General features: G+C 41.0%; 1 protein-coding gene across 3 annotated transcripts in view; it reads right to left on the bottom strand.

The window, feature by feature from the left end:
- Positions 1 to 21451, bottom strand: part of samd11 (sterile alpha motif domain containing 11) — a 66347-nt gene that overhangs the window by 11912 nt on the left and 32984 nt on the right. For all 3 annotated transcript variants that reach the window (XM_077218669.1, XM_077218670.1, XM_077218671.1), the window contains exons 5-7: positions 12633 to 12725; positions 6938 to 7093; positions 1515 to 1659 (exon numbers count right to left, since the gene is read on the bottom strand). In XM_077218669.1, the coding sequence (XP_077074784.1) occupies positions 1515 to 1659; positions 6938 to 7093; positions 12633 to 12725 (394 nt within the window). The remainder of the gene's footprint in view (positions 1 to 1514; positions 1660 to 6937; positions 7094 to 12632; positions 12726 to 21451) is intronic.

Genomic DNA, 21451 nt, shown 5'->3' with positions numbered 1-21451 from the left:
GAAACAATTTCCCCTTATGTGTTCCACAAAGGAACGAAAGTTACATGTGTTTGTATCAACGTGAGGGTGAGTAAATGATGACAGAATTGTCATTTTGGGTTATTTAACCCATAAATGTGCATTTTAACAGTTTTTAAATTTTCTGAGCTCTAACTAAACGGTTAAAGAACCAATGAACAAAAAAATGAGTGTGTAGGAGCGAGAAAAAACACTTTCCTCCCTCCCTCCTTTCACCCACAACCTAGGAAGTGTGCAGGCCTCGTTAACATCAGCGGTCCTGTGTGGCTAATTACCGTGAGCTGGCGGAGCTGCGGCGGCTGGCTGGTCAAAGCTGCACACTGAGCTCCTGACATGATGCTGCGCTGGGCCAGGAACCGAACAGAGTTCCCCCACCCACGCTGGGTGACCCCTCCCAATTCACTTCCTCCCTACCGCCTCGCTTCGCTGGCCCATTATCGATCCTCCAGCTTCCCGCGCCACATAAATAATCGACAAGCAATTACCTGCCTACTCCCGCTGCCTGGGCTTTGTTTGGCGGAGGGGAGTGCCGCGAGCACAGTGGCCTTGCTGAGATGAGGAGAGAGGGAGGAGGAGAGCAATTTGGTTGGGGTGGGGGGGGGGCATTGCAGGAAGGAGAACGGCGTGTGTTTTCCTAGCGACCCGTTCGGTCCTGAGCCCTATAAATGCCTCCTGACAAGATCAAATCGAACAGGGTTGCAAAGAGGTCATTGCAGAGATCATACCCACTGGCACATCCCATTAAGTGGATTTTCTATTCTTTCCGTGGCCTTAACGCCAACTCCTATTTTTCCCTCCCTTTTCCCTCTTCCGTTACTTTGGTGCATAATTAAATTTTTCTCTCTTTTCTCTTCGGCAGGCAGTCACCCACTCCAACATGCATGCAGTATTCATTAGAGTCGGATGTTGGCTTCATTATTAATGTAAAATATTCATGTTATTTTAAAGCTTAGCATTTTTTCCTGTATCCGTGTTCTTAAAGTGCGCCTTAGAGGTTTCCACTCAGCAGAGGATATTTATCAACCAAACGCATATACGCATAACGCAATATGTACAGCTCATCCACTTTTACATGAAAATATAGTCAAGAAAGCATATGTGTGGTTTCAGCCACTGTCCTAACCAGATGCCACTTACTAAAGTGATTTCTTTTGTGGATAATCTAAGTTTTTCCTAAATGAGAAGACACCATGAGATTTTGTTGGTAGAACTGTGAAATCTCATTAGCCCAAAACCTTTGCCACATAATTGTACAGTAAACATCAAATACCCTCTTATTAGTTGTGATAGTGATAGATTGCTTGTCGCATCTTGTCTGGTTTGGATACCACGTCAGGCTGTAATACGTTTGCCCATCACAGAGCAAGAGGAGGAGAGACTAATGTGAAAGACTGAACATACATTTAGTCTAAAATCTAACAATTTAGATTAAAGTGTGCTGAAAAAGTGTGCAAAAGAGATAATCAAGAAAATATGATGTTGTGCATGTGTATTACCGCTCAGGGAACTGTGCGTCTCTGTGCTGGGGAAGGCCCTGTTTGCGCCGCTGGCTGGAGGAGCTGCCTCCAGAGGGGACGTGGGCTTCCATTCCTCCTGCGTTTCTAACGGCAGCCATGGCTTCCTGACGCACACGCAGCAGCTCTGTGAATGGAATGAACAGTCCAGTTAAATCGAGAAACTCGTCCGGTCTATGTTGTCAGTGCTAAATCTGTCAGTCCAGCTCTGAACCAACACAGTAAGATTTAGTCCAAGAGTCCCAGAGCAGAATATGTCATATGCCACCTAGGCAAGACTTCACACTCCTCCCCACAAATGAATCCTTTTGATCAGTAAAAGAAAAACACAGGTGATCTACTGCAGAGTCACTTCTTCACTGTTCAACTCTGGCCCAAAGAATCGCTGAACATTATGGGACAAATATCAGTGTAATTGCAGATGAAGCATATTGTTTATTAATAAAAATATATATATTTACCCATCATTAAAACCAATAAACCTTGAGAAAAATAAAATGAGGACTGTCAATAGAATCAAATAAATGATTAATTAATCTCATGATTTCTGACAAGTCTTTAGGAAGCAGAATAAAACAGTAATAACAAACAGTGAAACAATATTCTTTTAAAAACAATCGTGATGCTTGGCCGCTGACACATTTCTAGGGTGTTGTGGGTTTCTAAGGTGTTCTTGGTGGCAAATCTATGTATGGATTTTTTGTTGTTGTTGTTTATCATTCACCAAGCAAAAATAATGAGTTTGGTTGCTTATAAAAGTAATTCCGCACCTTGACAAGCCATTCGATTCATGTTTCATTCATGTCCGTATCATTAAACGGTGCGGGATGTGCTGAAATGTAATACTTAAGGTTAGGAATTAGTTCATAGAGCTAATCCTTAACAAACACCATTAACAAAAGTCAATAAGATAAAACAACTACATATGAATAATTATGACTTAAAGGGATAGTTCACCCAAAAATGAAAATTCTGTCATCATTTGCCCTCAAGTTGTTCCAAACCTGCATGAACTTCTTTCTTCTGCTGAACACAAAAGAAGATATTTTGAAGAATATGGGTAACCAAACAGTTGTGGGGCACCATTGACTTCCATAGTTATGGGAAAAAAAATACTATGGAAGTTAATGGTGCCCAACAACTGTTTGGTAACAAACATTCTTTAAAATATCTTCCTTTGTGTTCAGCAGAACGACTCGAGGGTGAGAAAATGATGACAGAATTTTCATTTTTGGGTGAACTATCCCTTTAAACTGTTTGAGATGACATGACTGAAATGTAATTGAGCTGCTGGTCTCCCTCCTGAATCTGAGATGTTAGACCATCCCAGACCCATCTCCCAACATTACCAAACTAACAGGGTCACAACAGGAAGCACACTCTAATGAAAGAGTGTTAAATAGAAAATCCATCCTGCATGCCTCCCTCTCTTCCTCTCCCTCGCTCTCCTCTCTCGCTCCCTCTCTCCTCTGGCCCTTTTTTAATTAGACGGTTCCCTCAGGAGCTGGCGGCCATTTCCGAGGCTGGCGTGTGGGCCTGAGTGATCGGGTCGGAGGCACCACGACAGATATTAATGTGCACAGGCCCGTTGTATTGATCTGTTTATTGCACTGCCCCGCGGGGGCCCAGACTGACAGCGGACAAACCTCCAACAGCCCGTGAGAGGGAATAAAAAAGAATGAAAAAAAAAAAAAACAGAAGAATCTACTTTCAAGGAAAAGCAGCAATGCCTGTCATTTGGTCACACACTCATTCCAGATGATCAAAATAATTAGTAGTCTGTCCACACAAATTATTACCAGCTGGAAAAATCTGTCTAAAGCATGTTGATGTGTTTTGGAAAATGCTAACTGGTTCCCAGCACATCATAAATGCTTTTAGACCATCTCTGACTGGCAACAAACCTTCTAATAACCAGCTGCTGCTGCAACCTTTTTCCAATACACACCTATCAGCTTTCCAGCATGGTAAAACAGCCCCAAAACTAAAACTCAAAAGTCCCTCGGAAGCCCTTTTCCTTGGTTGCCCAGCGATGAATTATTCCCTTTAACCTGCAACAGAGTTAGCACAGGGTCACAAGGGGCTCCATGTACAAGAACACCACTCATCCAAACAGGGAAATCCTGACACCCATGCAACCAATATCCCACTCACATTCACTCTGCGCCCTCTGTCACACCCCAAATTTGCATCATCTGAGTCAGTTGCTGTGGAATCTTTACCTATCAAGATCTGGTTTCCTCTGCCCCACGTACACAAAGAGCTCCCGTGGCAAAGCACTGGCAAGCCTTTGAGAGCTTCTGTATTGCCAGAAGCAGCTGACAGACACAGCACTCATCGGGAATTCTTTCAGGGGGATGACAGATCCAAAGGCAACTGAGAGCAGCCCAGGCCTTTTTCTCTTAGTGACCTCCAACTTTCCAATGGTAGAATGTGTATAAAAAGTGTATATTATATATATTTACACATACATATTATATATTAAAAGAAAAACAGATAAATATCAACCAATCAAACCAAGTTTAATTATCAAAAAGATATTCTGCATTCAAAATGATGAACCCCATCAATTTGAATGACCACTACGAGGACCTATAGCAACCTCATCATAGCCAAAGCTAAAGGTGCACAACACCGTATCGGTATACCACCCCCCCTTTTCAAATGCACACACTCACACAAACCTATCCGTGCCTCCTTCATGGCCTTTCATTTCAGGGCCTCCACTTCAAACACATGAAAGGATGCTCTGTGGGGATCCAGGCGAGAATGAACGAGGGAGAAAAGAAAGAGAGAATATAAAAGCAGGGCTGTGTGTAGAGAGTTCTTGGGGAGTGTGTGCGTTTGTCTGGGGGGGAATGGTCAGAAGGGCCTGGCCCTACTCTCTGCCTATGTCAAGGGGTCTTTGGAGCCAACTGTATAGAACCCAGCACTGCATCAACACTTCCCGACACACTTCAGAGGCACACACGAGGGGGTGGGGTGAGTCGAGGGGTATAAAGACGAAGCCATAAGGAAGGTGCAGAGATATGAAGAAAGGAAAGGAGCCAGATAGAAAGAAGGCATCTCAAAGGAGAGAGCAGGGAGATGGAGGCACGTGGAGGTAAAGAAGAGAGGAGAAAACACACAGAAACACAGCTGGGGTTGACGCTTCCCTGCGCCAGTGAGGTTTCTCAGAAAACTCACTCCAGAAAAGTCAAAAGCAACTCAGTGTGAGCTATGGTGCTGAAGAAACAACAAAACAAAAAAAAACAAGAAAGTAAATTAAAAGCGACTTGAGGACAAAGGGGGGAAACAGAGTAAAATATGAAGGATTGGAAAGGGAATGTTTGGCACAGACAGCCAGCTAAAAGAATAAAATTTGTCACAAGTGCAAATCTAAACATTAATAAACAGAGCTATTCCAAGAGGGTCCTCACAACATTGGTGCTCTGGCCCCTAAAAAAAATATTGACGGTGAAAACATATAAAAGCTTTAAATTATACAAAAATAATTAATTATTATTAATTATTATATATAATTATTTTAAAAAATGTCTTAATTGATTCATCTGTGTGTAGTTCCAACAAAAGGAGAAAAAATGGACTCTAATAAATGGGGAGTGCAGTCACAATAAAATGGTTGTTCTGACTTAAAAAAGACACAAATGCACCATAAAACCATCATAATAGACTTGTGCAATATATTCAAAGATCTTTTAAGCCACACAACAAAGAAATAAACCAAAAGTTAATATTTACTGATAATCTTCCACTCAGCGAGCTGTTAACAGTAGTGACCAGATTGAGTCAATGAGTTGAACCCGAGAACCAAATTGTGCCTTTTGCCTTGAGATAGGACAGTAGAGTCGAGACAGGAAACAAAAGTGGGAAAGAGATGTGGGACGGTATCAGGAAAGGTCTGCGAGCCGGGACTCAATCTCAGGTCACCCGAAGCGCAGCCGCGCAAATGACTTACATGAGGTTCTTTTTGAAACTTTGAAACCTGTTCATTGTAAGTGTATTTATCAGTACACAGTATTTCTATTTGGCATCATACAGTAGATGATGACGGAATTTACATTTTCGGTGAACGAATAACTGAAGAAACTAAAGAAACATCATAGATGTATACAGTAGACCATTAGGTGAAAAGGTGAGAATGGGTATCTCACTCATCAAAGTCTTGGCAGCCAGGCATGTTGGCAGTGGTTGACTGGCACGGCCTTATCATAGGCTTATGAGCTCAGCATGCAGGGGCAAGCCAGCACGCTCGCATTCCTCAGGGGAGGAACAGCGTCTTGGCCTGGTGAGTCTGTTTTCAATGGCAACCATTATGAAACCATACACCTGACATTTTTCCAGATATCTAGGGGAGGGACCGACGGTGACCCCGCAAATCACACGGCTGCTTTCTCTCATTGGATTTCCCACAGACGGGTAAACGCCCTGCCTTTTCTTCTCGTATTCTGATTCCTTTCTACAAGTCACCACACCTTTTTTAGGTGGTTGCGGTGGATGAGAGGAGTAGAGATGGAAAACAGAAGGAAGTTGAGCTCGGAAAGTGAAAGCAAGGAGAGAAGAATTGACAGAATTGTAAAAGGAATTGTGTGTGAATTTGTCCACAACGTGCCTCGGTGTGACGGTAGAAAAACAGAGGAACTTTTAGATTGAGGTGACAGGTGAGCGCAGCACCTCTGTCATAAAATTCGAGACACGAATGGCACATATAGTGGCACTAATTTCTTACAGATGTATGAGAGGGGCAATTAAACCCTTTATAGCATCCCCTACCCCCCCTTTGGAATTGCAAGCAGTAATTAAGAATCATTACTGATCAAATAAAATTTAAAGTCGTATGCTCTCAGATTTAGCAAGAATGTGAGATTGATTCAATTTATGCTACTGAAAAAAGGTCATAAAAGCTGGAGGCAATTAACGTTTTCTCAGAGAAAAACATCAACAAGGCTCTAAAGCGCAGTTAAGACGTAACCAAACAAATAAAACAAAATGATGCTCACTAAATTTCGGTTTACAAATCTTAGAAATCCACATCCGTTAACCCTGGTACCTCGTCAGTGATCGTAAATTTGAAAAGGCATGAGAAAAAAAAGAGCAAAGGAGCCGTTTTTATGGTGTTGGTAATTTAGAGGGTTGGCTTGCAGCCAATCAAAGGGCCAAATCGATCCAGTCGACCTCAGGGCCCAATGGCAGTGTTATTTACTACTGTGTGTGGCAGTAGTCACAGATCACCCACTCTGACATCCTACCGTTGGGTGGGCTGAGACCGCAAATAGAATTGTCAGTAATCTCCGCAGTCAAGCTCTAGCTGTTTGTGTGGTATCCAGGAATAAGACTACAAGGGTAATTAGAGCGGATATAGAGACAAGCTCACACACACACATACACAGGTGACGCACACTCACCGTGACTTGGGACGCCCATGTTGTTCGCCAACTGATACAGGCGCTGCTGCTGCTCCTCATAAGAGCCATGCTCGTTCAGAGCTGACATCATGCGCCTGTAGTGCTCCTCGGGGGTCATGTGACTGCCTGGCTCCAGTGCAGGAGTGTGAGAGTTCTCTGTGGGATGAGAAGAAGCTAAATTTAATCAGCTGTTCCAAACTATGTGATCGTATGTGAGATGTTTGAATGTTTGAAGCCTATGTGTGGTTCTCCTCGGTACGCTGGGCGGCAGTAACTCAAGCCAGTGCATGGGGAGAGACTCTTGGGGGAGTGATGGGGAGGAGGAAGAGTGGTGGAAGGGGGGATATTTTACCCTCCTCACTGAAACAGGAGCTTGGCCCCGGGCAGGCGAACAGAAGCAATGCAGCCCAGCGCAGGGGACTGGGGGGAGTGTGTTCTGCCAAGCGCCAGATAATCCACCCGAGAGGCTCCAGGTGTGTGTGTGTGTGTGTGTGTGTGTGTGTGTGTGTGTGTGTGTGTGTGTGTGTGTGTGTGTGTGTGTGTGTGTGTGTGTGTGTGTGTGTGTGTGTGTGTGTGTGTGTGTGTGTGTGTGTGTGTGTGTGTGTGTGTGAACGTGCTTATGTGGATGATGTTTTGAGGCATTGTGAGTATAAACAGTTCTGCTGTATGGGTGTGTGTGCATGTATGTGTGTGGTGGTCAGAATTAATGGCACCCCTGGTAAATATGATCAAATATGGCTGTAAAAAATAAATCTGCATTGTTTATCCTTTTGATCTTTCATTTAAAAAATTTGCAAAAATCTAACCTTTCATTGAGGTAAAAGAATTGAAAGTGCGGGGGAAATCACATTATGAAATAAATGTTTTTCTCCAAAACATGTTGGCCACAAATATTGGCACCCTTTTATTAAATACTTTTTGTAACCTCCTTTTGTCAAGATAAAAGCTCTGAGTCTTCTCCTATAATGCTTGATGAGTTTGGAGAACACCTGACAAGAGAACAGAGACCATTCCTCCATACACAATCTCTCCAGATCCTTTAGATTCCCAGATCCATATTGGTGCTTCTTCTTTTTAGTTCAGCCCACTCATTTTCTATAGGGTTCAGGTCAGGGAACTGGGACGGTCATGGCAGAAGCTTCATATTGTGCTCATTGACACATTCTTGTTTTGATTTTGAGTTTGTTTTGGATCATTGTCCTGATGGAAGATCCAACCATGGCCCATTATAAGATTTCTAGCAGAAGCCGTCAGGTTTTGATTTTTTCATCTGTTGATATTTGATAGAATTTACGATGCCATGTATCCGAACAAGATGTCCAGGACCTCCAGCAGAAAAATATGCCCACAACATCCAACGGTACATTAAATTGTACACATGGGGTATTTTTTTATCCTTGTGTCCACCAGACCCATCTAGCGTGTTTGCTGCCAAGAAGCTCTTTTTTTAAATTCATCTGACCACAAAACCCTGTGCCGTTTGGAGTTCCAGTCATGTCTGACAACTGAATTTGCTGGAGTTTGTTTTTGGATGAGTGAGGAGGATTTTTCTTGAAACCCTCCCAAACAACATGTGGTGATGTAAGGGTTGTTTGAGTTTTTTGGGGGTTTTTTTGGTAGGCTTCTAACCCGAAGACTCAACTAATCTCTGCAATTCTCCATCTGTGATCCTTGAAGAGTCTTTGGCCACTCAAACCTTCCTCCTTGCCTTCCATTAAGACACTATAGACACACGTCCTCTTCCTGGCAGATTCATAACATCTTTAGTTGATTGGAACATCTAAATTTTTGCCCTGATGGTCAAAATGGGGATTTTCAATTCTTTAGCTATTATCTTACAGCCCCTTTCTATTTTGTGAAGCTCAACAATCTTTTGAAACACTTCAGAACTATATTCTTTGGTTTTTACTCATTGTGAAGGATGATTAAGGGAATTTGGCCTTTGTGTTTCCTCATATTCAAACTCCTGTGAAACAAGAAGTCATAGCTAGACAATTTCATGTTCCTAGTCACCCTGGTGTGCTAAAAAAAAAAGGTAAATATCAATGGGAATATACTTCAGAGATATTTTACTCGTAAAAAATTCTAGGGGTGCCAATAATTGTGGCCAACGTGTTTTGGAGAAAAACATTTATTTCATAATGTGATTTTCCCCCCCACTTTCAATTATTTTACTTCAATAAAATGTTAGATTTTTGCAAATAGATTTTTGAATGAAAGATCAAAAGGTTAAACAATGCAGATTTATTTTTTACAGACATTTTTAATCATATTTACCAGGGGTGCCATTAATTCTGACAACAACTGTGTGTATATATAGTATCAAAATTGCTTTAAAAATACAATAAAAACAGTTATAATATGAAATATTATTACAACTTACAATTACAACTGAAGACTGGATTAATGGCTGCTGAAAATTCATCACATGATACCATTTTTATGTGCTGATTTAGTGATCAAGAAACATTTCTTATTATTATCAATGTTGAAAACAGTGAAGCTGCTTAATATTTTTGAGAAACATAATATTTGAACATGATTTTTTTCAGAATGCTTTGATGAATAGAAAGTTTATATTAAGCATTTATTTGAAATAGAAATCTTTTGTAACATAAAAGTTCTTACAATCACTTTTTTTATCAATTTAATGCATCCATGCAGAATAATTGCTGAATATATATATATATAGGTATATATGTATATATATATATATACAGTATTCTCAATTAAGAAAACGTTCATCTTTTCTGTCCGCTTTAGTCATTACCTGCTGCACTGAGATCAGTACTACTCTGCAGCTGTGTGTGTGTGTGTTTGTTGTGTCTGTCTGTGTGTGTGTGTGTGTGTGTGTGTGTGTGTGTGTGTGTGTGTGTGTGTGTGTGTGTGTGTGTGTGTGTGTGTGTGTGTGTGTGTGTGTGTGTGTGTGTGTGTGTGTGTGTGTGTGTGTGTGTGTGTGTGTGTGTGTGGGAGGTTGAGCCTTAGACACAACAGCTGCTATGCTTTCAAACTACACACATATGCTCACAAAAGCATACACATGCAACATGCTATGTTGTTTGGGTGTGATGATGGATCACAGACACACAGACACAAGACATTAGATCAGCAGCATTCCAAAGCCATGCTAATCCACAGCGGGTAACCGACGCAAGCCAACTGTAATTCACAGGACTAAAACACACATAACACCCATTTATCATTCTCGTGCAGCAGCCGTGCTGATTGGCTACACGGTGACAATGAGCAGGTAATGCCTCAAAATAAAACACTATCTAAACACAAGAGATCTCAGACCACTGATTATTGGGTGTGAAATGTTGAGACACATATACAGATTTTACATATTAGATGCAATTATGTGAAAACTTTATTATTAGAATACTGAAAATATAATTTTGAATTTAATAATGACCATCATTATTATTTTTATTTCAGAATGTCACTTCTATGAGAATTGTTTTAGCATATTGAACTTTTTATAACATACATGAGAGTATGAGTAATTTGTATAGCATTATTAAAATATATAGCTATTAACTACAAGATTCACTCTGCCCTAACCAGATATCACACAAAGTGGGGGAAATCTTCTAGTTTATATGCATACTGGGGAACTCTGCCCACAGCAAACTCTCACTGGCCCAAAATACTGTCACATAAAATATCTTCTGATTGACTGTGATTTGGATAGTGTTTTTTTTTTTTTTACTTTGTCACACTTGGCAAGCACACAGTGTTAATACCACCAGTGAGCAACCTAATGGCGAAACTAAAGAATGGGTAAGAAAAGGTAAAATTGGATTTGCAGAATGACAGCTTATTTCTGATATATAGTATTTAGAACAATTATTACAGATCTCACTGTCACAGATAATAATAGATAAATATAAAATAGGCAATAATGTTATGTAGATTTGAGGACTGGTCACCTCACTGGTCTGAGGAACAGGTCCAGATTACTGCCTGCTCAACTCTTCCTGCTAGATGCTTGATTATATTTGACTTGGTGTCACTGAGTCTGCCTGATGTTTCTGCTGCTTGCCTGTTACGCTGTTACACCTCATTAGCTCAGCCTGTTGACAATACCCAGGAGCCTCACCGATTTGCATTTTAGCTAAATCTTAAGATTTAAATGTTAGCATGATTGATTTTGAGCTAAATTTTAGATTTGATAACTTCACCCAACTAAACAAAAAAGTGACATTACAAGAACAAACGATGTCCAAAAACTCAGTAACCTCAAAACCATGGGCTTATCTTACAGACTCAAACACATATTCATGAAAGGAAAAAGAAACCACAATTTCTTTTCCTAGCAGGAGAAGGAAGTCAAACATCACCCAATTCTCCCTACTGTGTCCCTCACTCACTTGCTCATTTTCTCTCCAACAGACCAGTGCAAAATATATAAGAATAATCCTAAACTGTACTTCTTGGATTTGAGCCTTTTTTTAATACCTAGTTGAGTCATGATGGGTGTCAGTGTGGATGCGGGACACCACCCCAAAGAAGAACCTGTGAGAGCCTGTGTTACAATAGAGAAGGGATGGGCAACTTCGGTCCAAACTTCGGAGTTTAGCTCCAACCCTGATAAAAACTCCAGTAGCTTTCTAGTAAACCTGAAGAAATTGATTAGCTTGTTTAGGTGTGTTTGATTAGGGTTGGAGCTAAAATCAATGACTTCAAAATTAATAACCTAATTTTCAGCGTGTCACAACTTTCAGAGTGTCACAACTTCAAATCAGATCCTGTGTTGTCTTTACAAGCACTATTAGAAATCAGACCATACAGTCAATATAACTTTTCCCATTCACCTCTACTAGATCTAGATCCCTGCTGCTTTGACCCTACAACCACAAGAGACTCTTTTAGCAGCTCTAGGCGAAGGTGAGTGTGTTTGGTTAATGACTGTCGAGAGTCTCAATGATCCAGCACACATTCATGCAAAACAGCGAATCCAGCTTCAGCAACACTCTTTCTTTATTGATTTTCAACTCCTACAACACTCGCTCAGCACTAAAAACTCTCCCTTTCTGAGCATCGGCACCCAAGCATGGAGGTGTGTTAGTGAGAAGGGCAGGATATAAAGAAAAAAGAGAGAATCCTAGATTCTGCTATAAATGGCTGAAAGTCTGAGAACACATTGAAGTCTGGGATTCAAAATCTAATTTAAATACATTTGTGAGAATACATTTTAAAAGTTTTATCATTTTGAAATAAAGAAATCAATATTCTAAATGTTAATCAATATTTCAGGTATTCTAGGTCACTAATCAATCATATTTGTGACACTGATCATGTAACTATTTGTACAGACAGTTCTCTCTTCCATTGAAGTACTAAGACATTTAGATGTACGTAAATTGCTCAATTTACAATTTACATTTCAGTAAACTTTTTAGAACCAAACTCTCTATTTATATCACGAATTAGCAACAGTGCACTTGTGAACCCGTCACACAGAGTGTGCGCAGAAAGTTAACAGGAGGGGGGAGGAGAAGTCTTTCTTCCACTGAGCATTGTTCTCTCCTCCCTCCTCTTACTATCTGTCCACCCCTTCTCTCCACTCTCGCTCAATCTCGCCCCATCAATTCCCACCTACTCCATCTTACGCACTAAGGTTAAACAGCCCTGATTGTGGCGCATTTTCATCTCCACCACATGCACACACATGCACGAGAGGGGCCCCTACCTTTAGGTGACACGCTGCGGGACTTCTTGCTGTCAGATGGGCACTCGCTGCTGCTGTTGGGGGAGTAGGCTCTCCTCTTGCCTAAAATGTCATCTGTGGAAAAAAAAGATAGAGAAAGAGGTTAGGGGGGTTCAGATGCGGTCAGACAGCCCCTTAACCCCTCGGCATGCAGCTCACCACCTGGCTCTGTACCTGCATACATGATGGAGCTGGGAGAGCGACTAAAGATACGAAGAGATGAGAGGGCCCTGCGCCAGCGTGAATGACAGATCTGGTTCTTACTCAGCCAAACGAGAGATTCTTTCACCCGCTCTCTCTCTTTCTCCTATCTCTAACAAACACGCTCCCTCTCTTTTGCACTCGCTCTCTACTGTTGTTTCTTGTCTTGACTATCTATCTCTCTATCTGTGCATTTAAACGCTCTTGGTCTTCACACCGGCCTAATAAGGAGCAAAATGACAAAAAATGAAAAGACGAGCGAGAGAAAAAAAATGTGAAAAAAAAATGTGAACAAAGTAAGCGGTCTTGCCTTCTATCAAACTCCTGTTGTTGTGCTATTATGCCTTTTTGCTTTTTTCACTCACTCTCACTATCCGTTTTCAGTGAATATAGAGCTCACACCTTTTGCTAATCTCTTCCTTCCTTTCTATCACTCTTTCTCTCCCTCCCCCTTTTCTCTTTATCTCTCTCTCTCTCTCTCTCTCTCTCTCTCTCTCTCTCTAGAAAAGTGGAGGCTGTCTGCACAAGCCTAATGCAGCGCTCTAGTGAGCCGCTGGTGTCTAGTGTACGATTACAGCACCCTCCTCCCCCCAAACACATCTCAAATCAATATCCTGCTAATCATGCTGGGAGGGGTGCTGCTGAGAGCATGGTGGTGCATGCATGCAGGAAGGAAGAGACCGTTTGTCATTGCACTCTCCTCTCCCTCTCTCTATCTCTCTCTCTCTCTCTCTCTCTCTCTCTCTGTCCTCAAGCGCCACATGAAGTAAAAAAGTCAAAGCCACAGAGTTATGCTCTTCCTTTTGTCTTTTGTTGCTGTCTGATTCTTTATCTAATGGGATTGTGCAATAAATTGAGACAAAATGGATTATGCATGTTGCTTGTATTTGAACGTTTATTGTATTTATTGTGTTTTATTGTCTATAGATATCATAAAAAGTTATTTTAAAAACATTTATGGTGCCCTGTGGGTGCATAATTTTAAAGACCACATTATATTGATCGACAAGTGCAGTTTTCTTTCTTATGCTGACGTATTTCCTATTGAAACAGACAACTTGAATGCAACATATTGACATATAGTCTTATTTCTTTTTAAATAGCCAATATGATTTGTTGCATTGATGATATAAATGGTATAAAGTGCAACAGTTGGGTTACGGAAGTAATATCATGTTCATTTTATCCATTGGGGAATTCATTTTTAATTAATAAACCTTTAAATGGTAACTCAACCCCTGGTCAGAGCCTGACTCCACCCACTGGCAATATTTGAAAAATGCTGGAAAAGTGGGCAAAGCCAAGCGGAGGGGGGCGTGCACCTGAGACGAGTCTCTCTGTAGGCAAGGGCATGGTTAGCTGGTGCCTGCTTACGTAACGCAGTACCACAACATCCAATAGGAAAATTCAACTGCAATAGCCACCGTTCAACCTGAAGAGGGAAGCACTCAGACGTTTTTACACCATATATTGTAGAATTAAAACACTTTATACCCAAATGTCAAAAAATGTACTCGAATCAATGAAAGCTCCAGTCTTACAGATCATTAACTAAGAAAAGTTACCCTTTAAAGACAGACCTACTGTGAGCTATGATGTTTTTAATTGATGGTACATGCTTTTGATGAAGCCATCAGTCTGCATTATTTCAACTTTATTTTTGAATAATCATGTTTAACAGCAGAATTCCTGGTAAAAACTACATTCTCCTTGATTTTGCAAGAGATCTCCACCAATCAGAAAATGGAATCATGCAAATTAAACAAAATAAAAAAAACTCTTTAGCACTTCCCACCCCCTATGAAGAACTGCAAATTACATAATATGGTGCTTTTCCACTGCATGGTACGGTTCGATACGGCTCAGTTTGGCACTTTTCCACTGCATGGTACGTACGGTATGGTACGGTTCGGCTCGGCTCGGCTAACTTTGTGGAGCTTTTCCGCATGGATGGTACGGCTCGCTTTGGCTCGCTTTCAATGGTACCACCTATGTTGAGGTTCCATGCATACCGTACCGATACTAAAATGTGACGTGAAAACACAACAGATCACTGATTGGTCAGAGAGAATCGTCACTACCAGCAGCATTGGATTTGCAACACGAGACAACAAACCCGCTAGATTTAAATGGTCAGCAACAGCCATCGCAATATTATTTGTTCGCACAATTTTTATTAAACGACTTGCTTGAATAAAGAAAAAACGAAACTTGAAAAAAGAAATTGCTGAATCGTGGTGACTGGTCAGTAGACGAGGTGAAGACATTCCTCTCGTTGGTGGTCGAGGAGCGGATCCAGCGAGAGCTGGATATTGTGCCCAGGAATGAAAAAGTTTGTCAGCAACTTATGTCTATAATCCCACCCACTTTGAAGCGGTACTAAACTGCATTTGAAAAGCAAACTGAGCCAAAGCGAGCCGAGCAGAATCGTACCACGCAGTGGAAAAGCAAAGCGAGCCTAGCCGTGCCGTGCAGCGCCGAGCCATACCATTGCTGTACCAAAGCGCCAATAGAGTCTCCCTACGCTCTCAAACAACTTAAATATTTGTCGGGTTTTGAGGTGAAGAATCTCTCAAAAAATGTACAATATGTTGTTTCTATATAATCAAATCAAACTTTTTAATGTTGTTATTTAGCTTGTAGCTGGTTGGTTTGGTTCATGGCTTAAAACACTTAAATAAAGACTTTTCAAAAATGGGGGGGGGCTTCTGGAACCAAAGCTGAAAAATTTAACAGACACTGTTGCACTCTATTAGGTGTGGAACATTCTCATTCTATTCTTTGATTGGAGAAAAATCAGTGCAGGATGATGTCAACAATACCTTCACTCCATTTCAATGGAGGAGAAAGTCTGTAAATATTAAATGCGTAAATATTTTGTTAAAGTTAAGGAGTGTAGTAGCATTAGCCTCATAACTAACAGATATAAACTAAAAACCCACAAAACTCTCATTTTTATTTCACAGGGTCTTTAAAGGAAGCCATTATTACAGATGACCCTTACATGTATCCATGAATAAAGCCCTACACATCAAAGAAGAGTGAAGGGGGAGATTCTTACATGGCAACAAAACCGAGAGAGGCTGCACCTCTGTATATGTCCGACGCAAAAGTACAAACTACTCTCTCACACCCCTGCCTCTCGACACCAAGCGTACTGTTCATCCCTCTCTCAGATAAGAGTACTGGAGAGAGACATAGAGCGGGAAAGAAAAGCAAGCCTGCGCTTGAAAGGGCTTTTGGAGTGGCAGAGCTCGGTCTGGAATTCTTTGTGGGGAGCGAGCTTTACTAATGACGCTGTTTGATGTCTTCTCATCAGGGGGGGAAGGCTGTCTATCCCACTCCAAAGAGAAAAAAGGGGCCTCTCTAATGGGCCCCCATATCCTCTCCTAACCTCCACCCAAAGACAACAACAACACTCCCTCCGTCTGTTTCTCACTCCACTTCTCCCTTAGTCGGCTTTTGAGGTGAAGAATCTCCCTTGGCGTATTCAATTATTTTCCGCTCTCTATCTTCATGTAGAACTGATACGATCACTGCTTAAGTGTAAACTATAGCAATTGGCTGCTCCTGTCTCTTTGGATTTTGAGCCAAAAGAGCTCAAAAGCAATATGCAAAAACCTCAGTAAAAGGTGTTTATGATATAATATGAGTTCAAATGAGCACATTTCTGGTTTGGTGTAGCTAAAAGAGTACTTACAAATGGAGTTGTGAAGGTACCAGAGACAAAAAGGGTTGGGAAACACTTTTACAAACCACAGAACCCTGTACCAGCTATGTTGATCTGCTCTCTCTTCCTCCCTGTATGTCTCTCTTTGACCCTAATCTCTTAGCGGTGTCTTTCCCACAGGGCTCAGCCACCCTGGTGCTGCTATCTCCAGCCCAGCCTGTTCTCCAAGCTCCATCGTGTCTTATCAGGCAACCTCCTGCCTGCCAAGACTCCCAAAGCCCTGGGCTGAGTCCAGTTCCTCTCCATCTTAACCTCCATCTCCATCTCTCAATCAACAGTCCTGAACAGTCACTCAGACCTACAGCTCAAACTCACACAGCACTCTGTCCCCCAAATCAAACCTCCCCAAGTGATTAAAAACAACTTTTAAAACCTTTAAACTTCATGATGTGATTTGACAGTGCAGGACACAGTGATTTGCAGTAGAAATGCTTTCGTAAGTGAGAGGGGAAAAGTTTTTGAGCAGGGCAGAGTGCCCATGACGTCGTCTCAGGCGGAGAGGAAACCTGGCTCTGGACCGCTCTTAGCACTTTGGTCTCTAGCTGAAGTAAGCCGCTCAACAAAAGAAAAGAGTTCGGGACCATGAGGTCGAAGCCGTTATTCTGCAAGGAGGAGCTGGAGGCGGGAAGCGACACTGACTCACTCATAGCTTCTTTTCTCCTTATAAACCTCCATGTTAACTGTTCACCCACTGCTTTCCTGCTCCTGTTCATTTATTGTTCTCTGTTTTGTGTTATTATTTGTCATATTTTTACTCAAATTTGTTTTTTGGGTGTATATATATACACTTTATACTAGCATACTCAGTATATACTTCATTCGGACTACTACTGGTTACTTTATAGTATTTTATGCTGTCTACACTGCATGACATAAAATATAGTATGCATATTAAAAATGTTACATTTAAAATATTTTTGCTTCCCTGTTGTCATATGACTTTAGGTTGTGCATCTAATCCAGCAATAGTCAGAAAATAAATGGTAATTTTGCATTTTTGACAAAATTTTGACACAAAAATGTTTCACTCGAAAAAGGAGGTCAAGTTAAAAGAACTGAATTTTCTGTTGCTTTTCCACACATAGCTTTAAGCTGAATTTGGAACAGCAAATTAACATACTACTCATAAGGCAGAAATAGTAATAGTATGCTAGTACCAGATTTCCAAATTAAACTTTGGTCTTTTTATTCAAACTTTTTTAGTAAAAATATGCTATTCACACTTGATATACTTCTCTACCCTGAAATTAAGTGCTCATTCGAAAAATAAATGCAAAAAAAAGATTCAAAAATCCACAGCAGCAGCAAGAATACTGCGCTCTCTCTGTCTCTCAGTGCACTCAAGGGAGAGGCAGGGTTTCAGCAGCGCCTGTCTGCCTCAGGGTCAGAGATTTTAAGGGCGGAAAGCCTTTAATACCAATTAAATGTTGCCTCCTAAAGCTGTGATGCTCACATTTAACACCAAACAGTGAGGCTCGAAGCTGCCTCGTGCCTCAGCCATGTTACCCAACTCACGGAACGGCTCCTGTCGCCAGCACTGCTGCTAATTCCTTTAAACTCCAGCCAGAGCGGTGCTGAGCTGGGCCAAAACAACGGCAGAACTTTAATAAAGGGAGGAGAGAAGAAAAGAGAAGGCTAGGTGGATGGAGAAATAGCAAAATGACTAACTGAGAGGGAGAGATGGAGGCTCTTGGTTTTCTCCTCCTTCTCCCTTTGCTCCTTCTGTCTCTCTCCAGCTACTGACAAGTTGGACAGGCCACACTCCTTAATTCCCTTTTCTTATTCCCTTAATCTGTCATCTTTATCAGGCAGGGGAAGTGGCGGGCGGCGCGGCGGAGCCCCAACCTCCAATCAATCTCCACATTACAGCTGACAGAATGGTGCTAATAACTTATTGATCCCCCTGTTTGCGGGGCTCGGCCAGAACTGAAAGGATGGCATTGATTGGCTATGGGGGGGTGGGGGGGGATTTGTAGCAGCACGGCGCTTCCGCCAGCCCAGAGGATTCAGAACCGTCCTCCTCTACTGCTGCTCCCCCACTGAGAGCCTTAGGGGAGAGACAGACAGAAAGAGAGAGAGACAGAAAATGAGGGAGGGAAACAAGCAAAGAAAAAAGAGAGATCAAAATCATGGGAAAGAGAACGAGAAAACAGAACAAAGCAGAAAAAAATGCAGCAATTGATGGAAAAATAAAGACGGGGAGACAAAAGGTGGTTAAGGAAAATGCAGGAAGATGCAGAAAAGGAAGCCAGAGAACGGGCAGATAATCAAGCGAGATAGAAAAGGTACACACAAAAAAAAAGATTAATTATGCCTGCACCGTTTGACGGTAGCATTAACTAGGCCAGACTGCTTTACAGAATAAGAGAGATAAAAAATCATGGAAAAATATGAAAACTGACCAAACAAGTCTAGATGTTTTAAAAAAACTTGACACTAGACTCTAGAAACCCCACTCTAACTGTGACTTTTCGCAATTGATGTTAAATTGATTCAGCACATTACCACAGCTTCTAATGTAGCTCATTCAATCAAAATTTAGAGCTGGAACTTTCAGTTTCATAAAATTTGTTTTACTGTTTGGAATATACTTTTTTTTCTCAAGTGGAACATAAATGTAAAGCTGTTTTTTTCACTTATACATAATTCCAATTAAAATGTAAAGTTATTTAAAATTAATAAAATTATTTATTTATTTAATAAAATTAACATCATATAATTTTATATTATATTTTATATGTTTTATTCACTATTTTATAATAAATAAATATATATAATAGCACACACACATACTATTGTGAAATATTAATAAAATTTAAAATAACTGTTTTCTATTTAAATATATTGTAAAATGTAGCCAAATTTCTTCCTGTGATGTCAAAGCTGAACTTTCAGTATCATTACTCCAATCTTCAGGTACATGAGTCTTCAGAAATCATTAAATCACTAAAATGCTGATTTGGTGATCAAGAAACATTTCTTTTTATTATCAATGTTGAAAACAGTTGTGCTGCTTAAAATTTCTGTGGGAACCGGGATTTATATTTTTGAAGGATACCTTGATGAATAGAAAGTTCAAAAGAACAGCATTTATTTGAAATAGAAATATTTTGTAACACTATAAATGTATTTACTGTCACTTTTGATTGATTTGAATTCATCCTTAATATAAGTAAAAGTATATAAGTATTAAAAGAAAAAAGAAAAACTTGCCCCCAAACTTTTGAATGGTAGTATATCATGGTTTCCACAAAAATATTAAGCAGCAAAAACAACACTGATTGTTTTCAACATTGATAATAATAATGAATGTTTCTTGAACACCAAATCAAAATATCCGAAATCAGCATAGTACTAAAGTCATTTTATTTCATATTTTTATAGAATATACATGTATATTTTTTGTATTTGTTAGACTGTTATATCCCAAGTGATTTACAGTGTTTCAGTCAGTTAAGGCCCACACTTAAGTACAATAATGTTCATGCACAGGATAAGTAGACTAGATTTGTGGGAGGAAAAAATATAAACATCAGTGACTGGACACTTCAATTGCGGTATAAACATGCAAATGCTGTGTCTTCAGAGAGAAGATTAAGATTATAACATACAAATTCAGGGAATCTACGTCTACGCACTGGTCCAGATACACAACAGACTCCCGCAGACGCTCTTGCCTGCCTTTAGGAAAGCATGAGAGCGGCAGAGAGGGAGGGGAAAAAAAGCAAAAACACCTTATATGCCTATTAAGAGTCTCTGGTCTGACCGCAAAGCCACGTTTAGGAGTCTACACAGAGAGCCAGACGAGCTGCCGGCGCCCTGCCCTCCCCCCATCCCTCGCTGGGGCCAGCAGGCCGGCCGGCCGGACGGAGGGGGTGAGGGTGGGGGAGCAGGAGCCGCCTCTCCTCCGTCGCTGACTGGCTGTGGCTGACGCCTGGGTCAGCGCTCATGTCTGTCCCTCAGATTTAATTAACGGGCCTCTCCGGTGCAAAGCAACCCCAACGCGGCAGTCGGCTTCCTCTTCCTCCGCCTGTCTCGCGACTCCACACTGCAGTCCACCCTCCCTTGATACCATACGACGCTCTGCTCATTCATTTGTTCTGCACTTTTCCAACCTTTTCTTCTCTCTCTCTCTGTCTCGCTCAACCACATACCCACAGAAGAAGTCAGACTTGAAAGGAAGAAAAAGAGACTGTGTGACGGAGAAAAAAAAGCTGTTGGTGTCTCACAGCTGAACATGGAAAAACGGACACGTGCGTCTGTGTTTATTTAATCTTATTTAAGGTCAATCGTTAACATACTGCTACATCCAACATGCTCTACTTTGCAACGGCATGTGGTGAAATGCAAAATTTAATAAATGTGCATCATTCTGATCGTGCAAAAATAATAATAAAAAACGCATGTTCAAATGGGTCTGTTCTATCCGTTCGACCCTTAACCTGGCCAATAGACGGAGGCTCTCTAATTTCACTGGCAGACAGAATTAGATGCGCTGGGTGATCGGATTGGACTTGTTTACAGACATGAGTCTAGCTGCTTAAACCCGTTAAACCTCTTTTAAATGCTCAAACTGACAGATTTTGGTCATCAGCCACACTGCAGGTGGCGTCCTCTCTTATTACTTTGTGTCTTCTTCAATTAAGATTAAGATTAATTGAGCATCTTCCATTTAAGTTATGGGGAGATTATACTCGACTTGTTTTTAACCCAACCCTTAGATCTCTACACTAGTATAAACCTCCAGTCCAGTAAAGGTGATTTGATCCATTTTCGGAGCTATTAGATCAGGACTGGGACTGTTTTATGCTGGACTAATGCCACTGTAATAGGATTTAGCCACATACAGTATATTCACATTATGGCCATT

Source organism: Siphateles boraxobius, unplaced genomic scaffold (genome assembly GCF_051911475.1).
Source record: "Siphateles boraxobius isolate OS27281-9 unplaced genomic scaffold, OSU_SipBor_1 77, whole genome shotgun sequence".
Taxonomy (NCBI): Eukaryota; Metazoa; Chordata; class Actinopteri; order Cypriniformes; family Leuciscidae; genus Siphateles; species Siphateles boraxobius.
The sequence above is the reverse complement of the archived record's forward strand: the minus strand, read 5'-3'. Positions and strand labels throughout refer to the sequence as shown.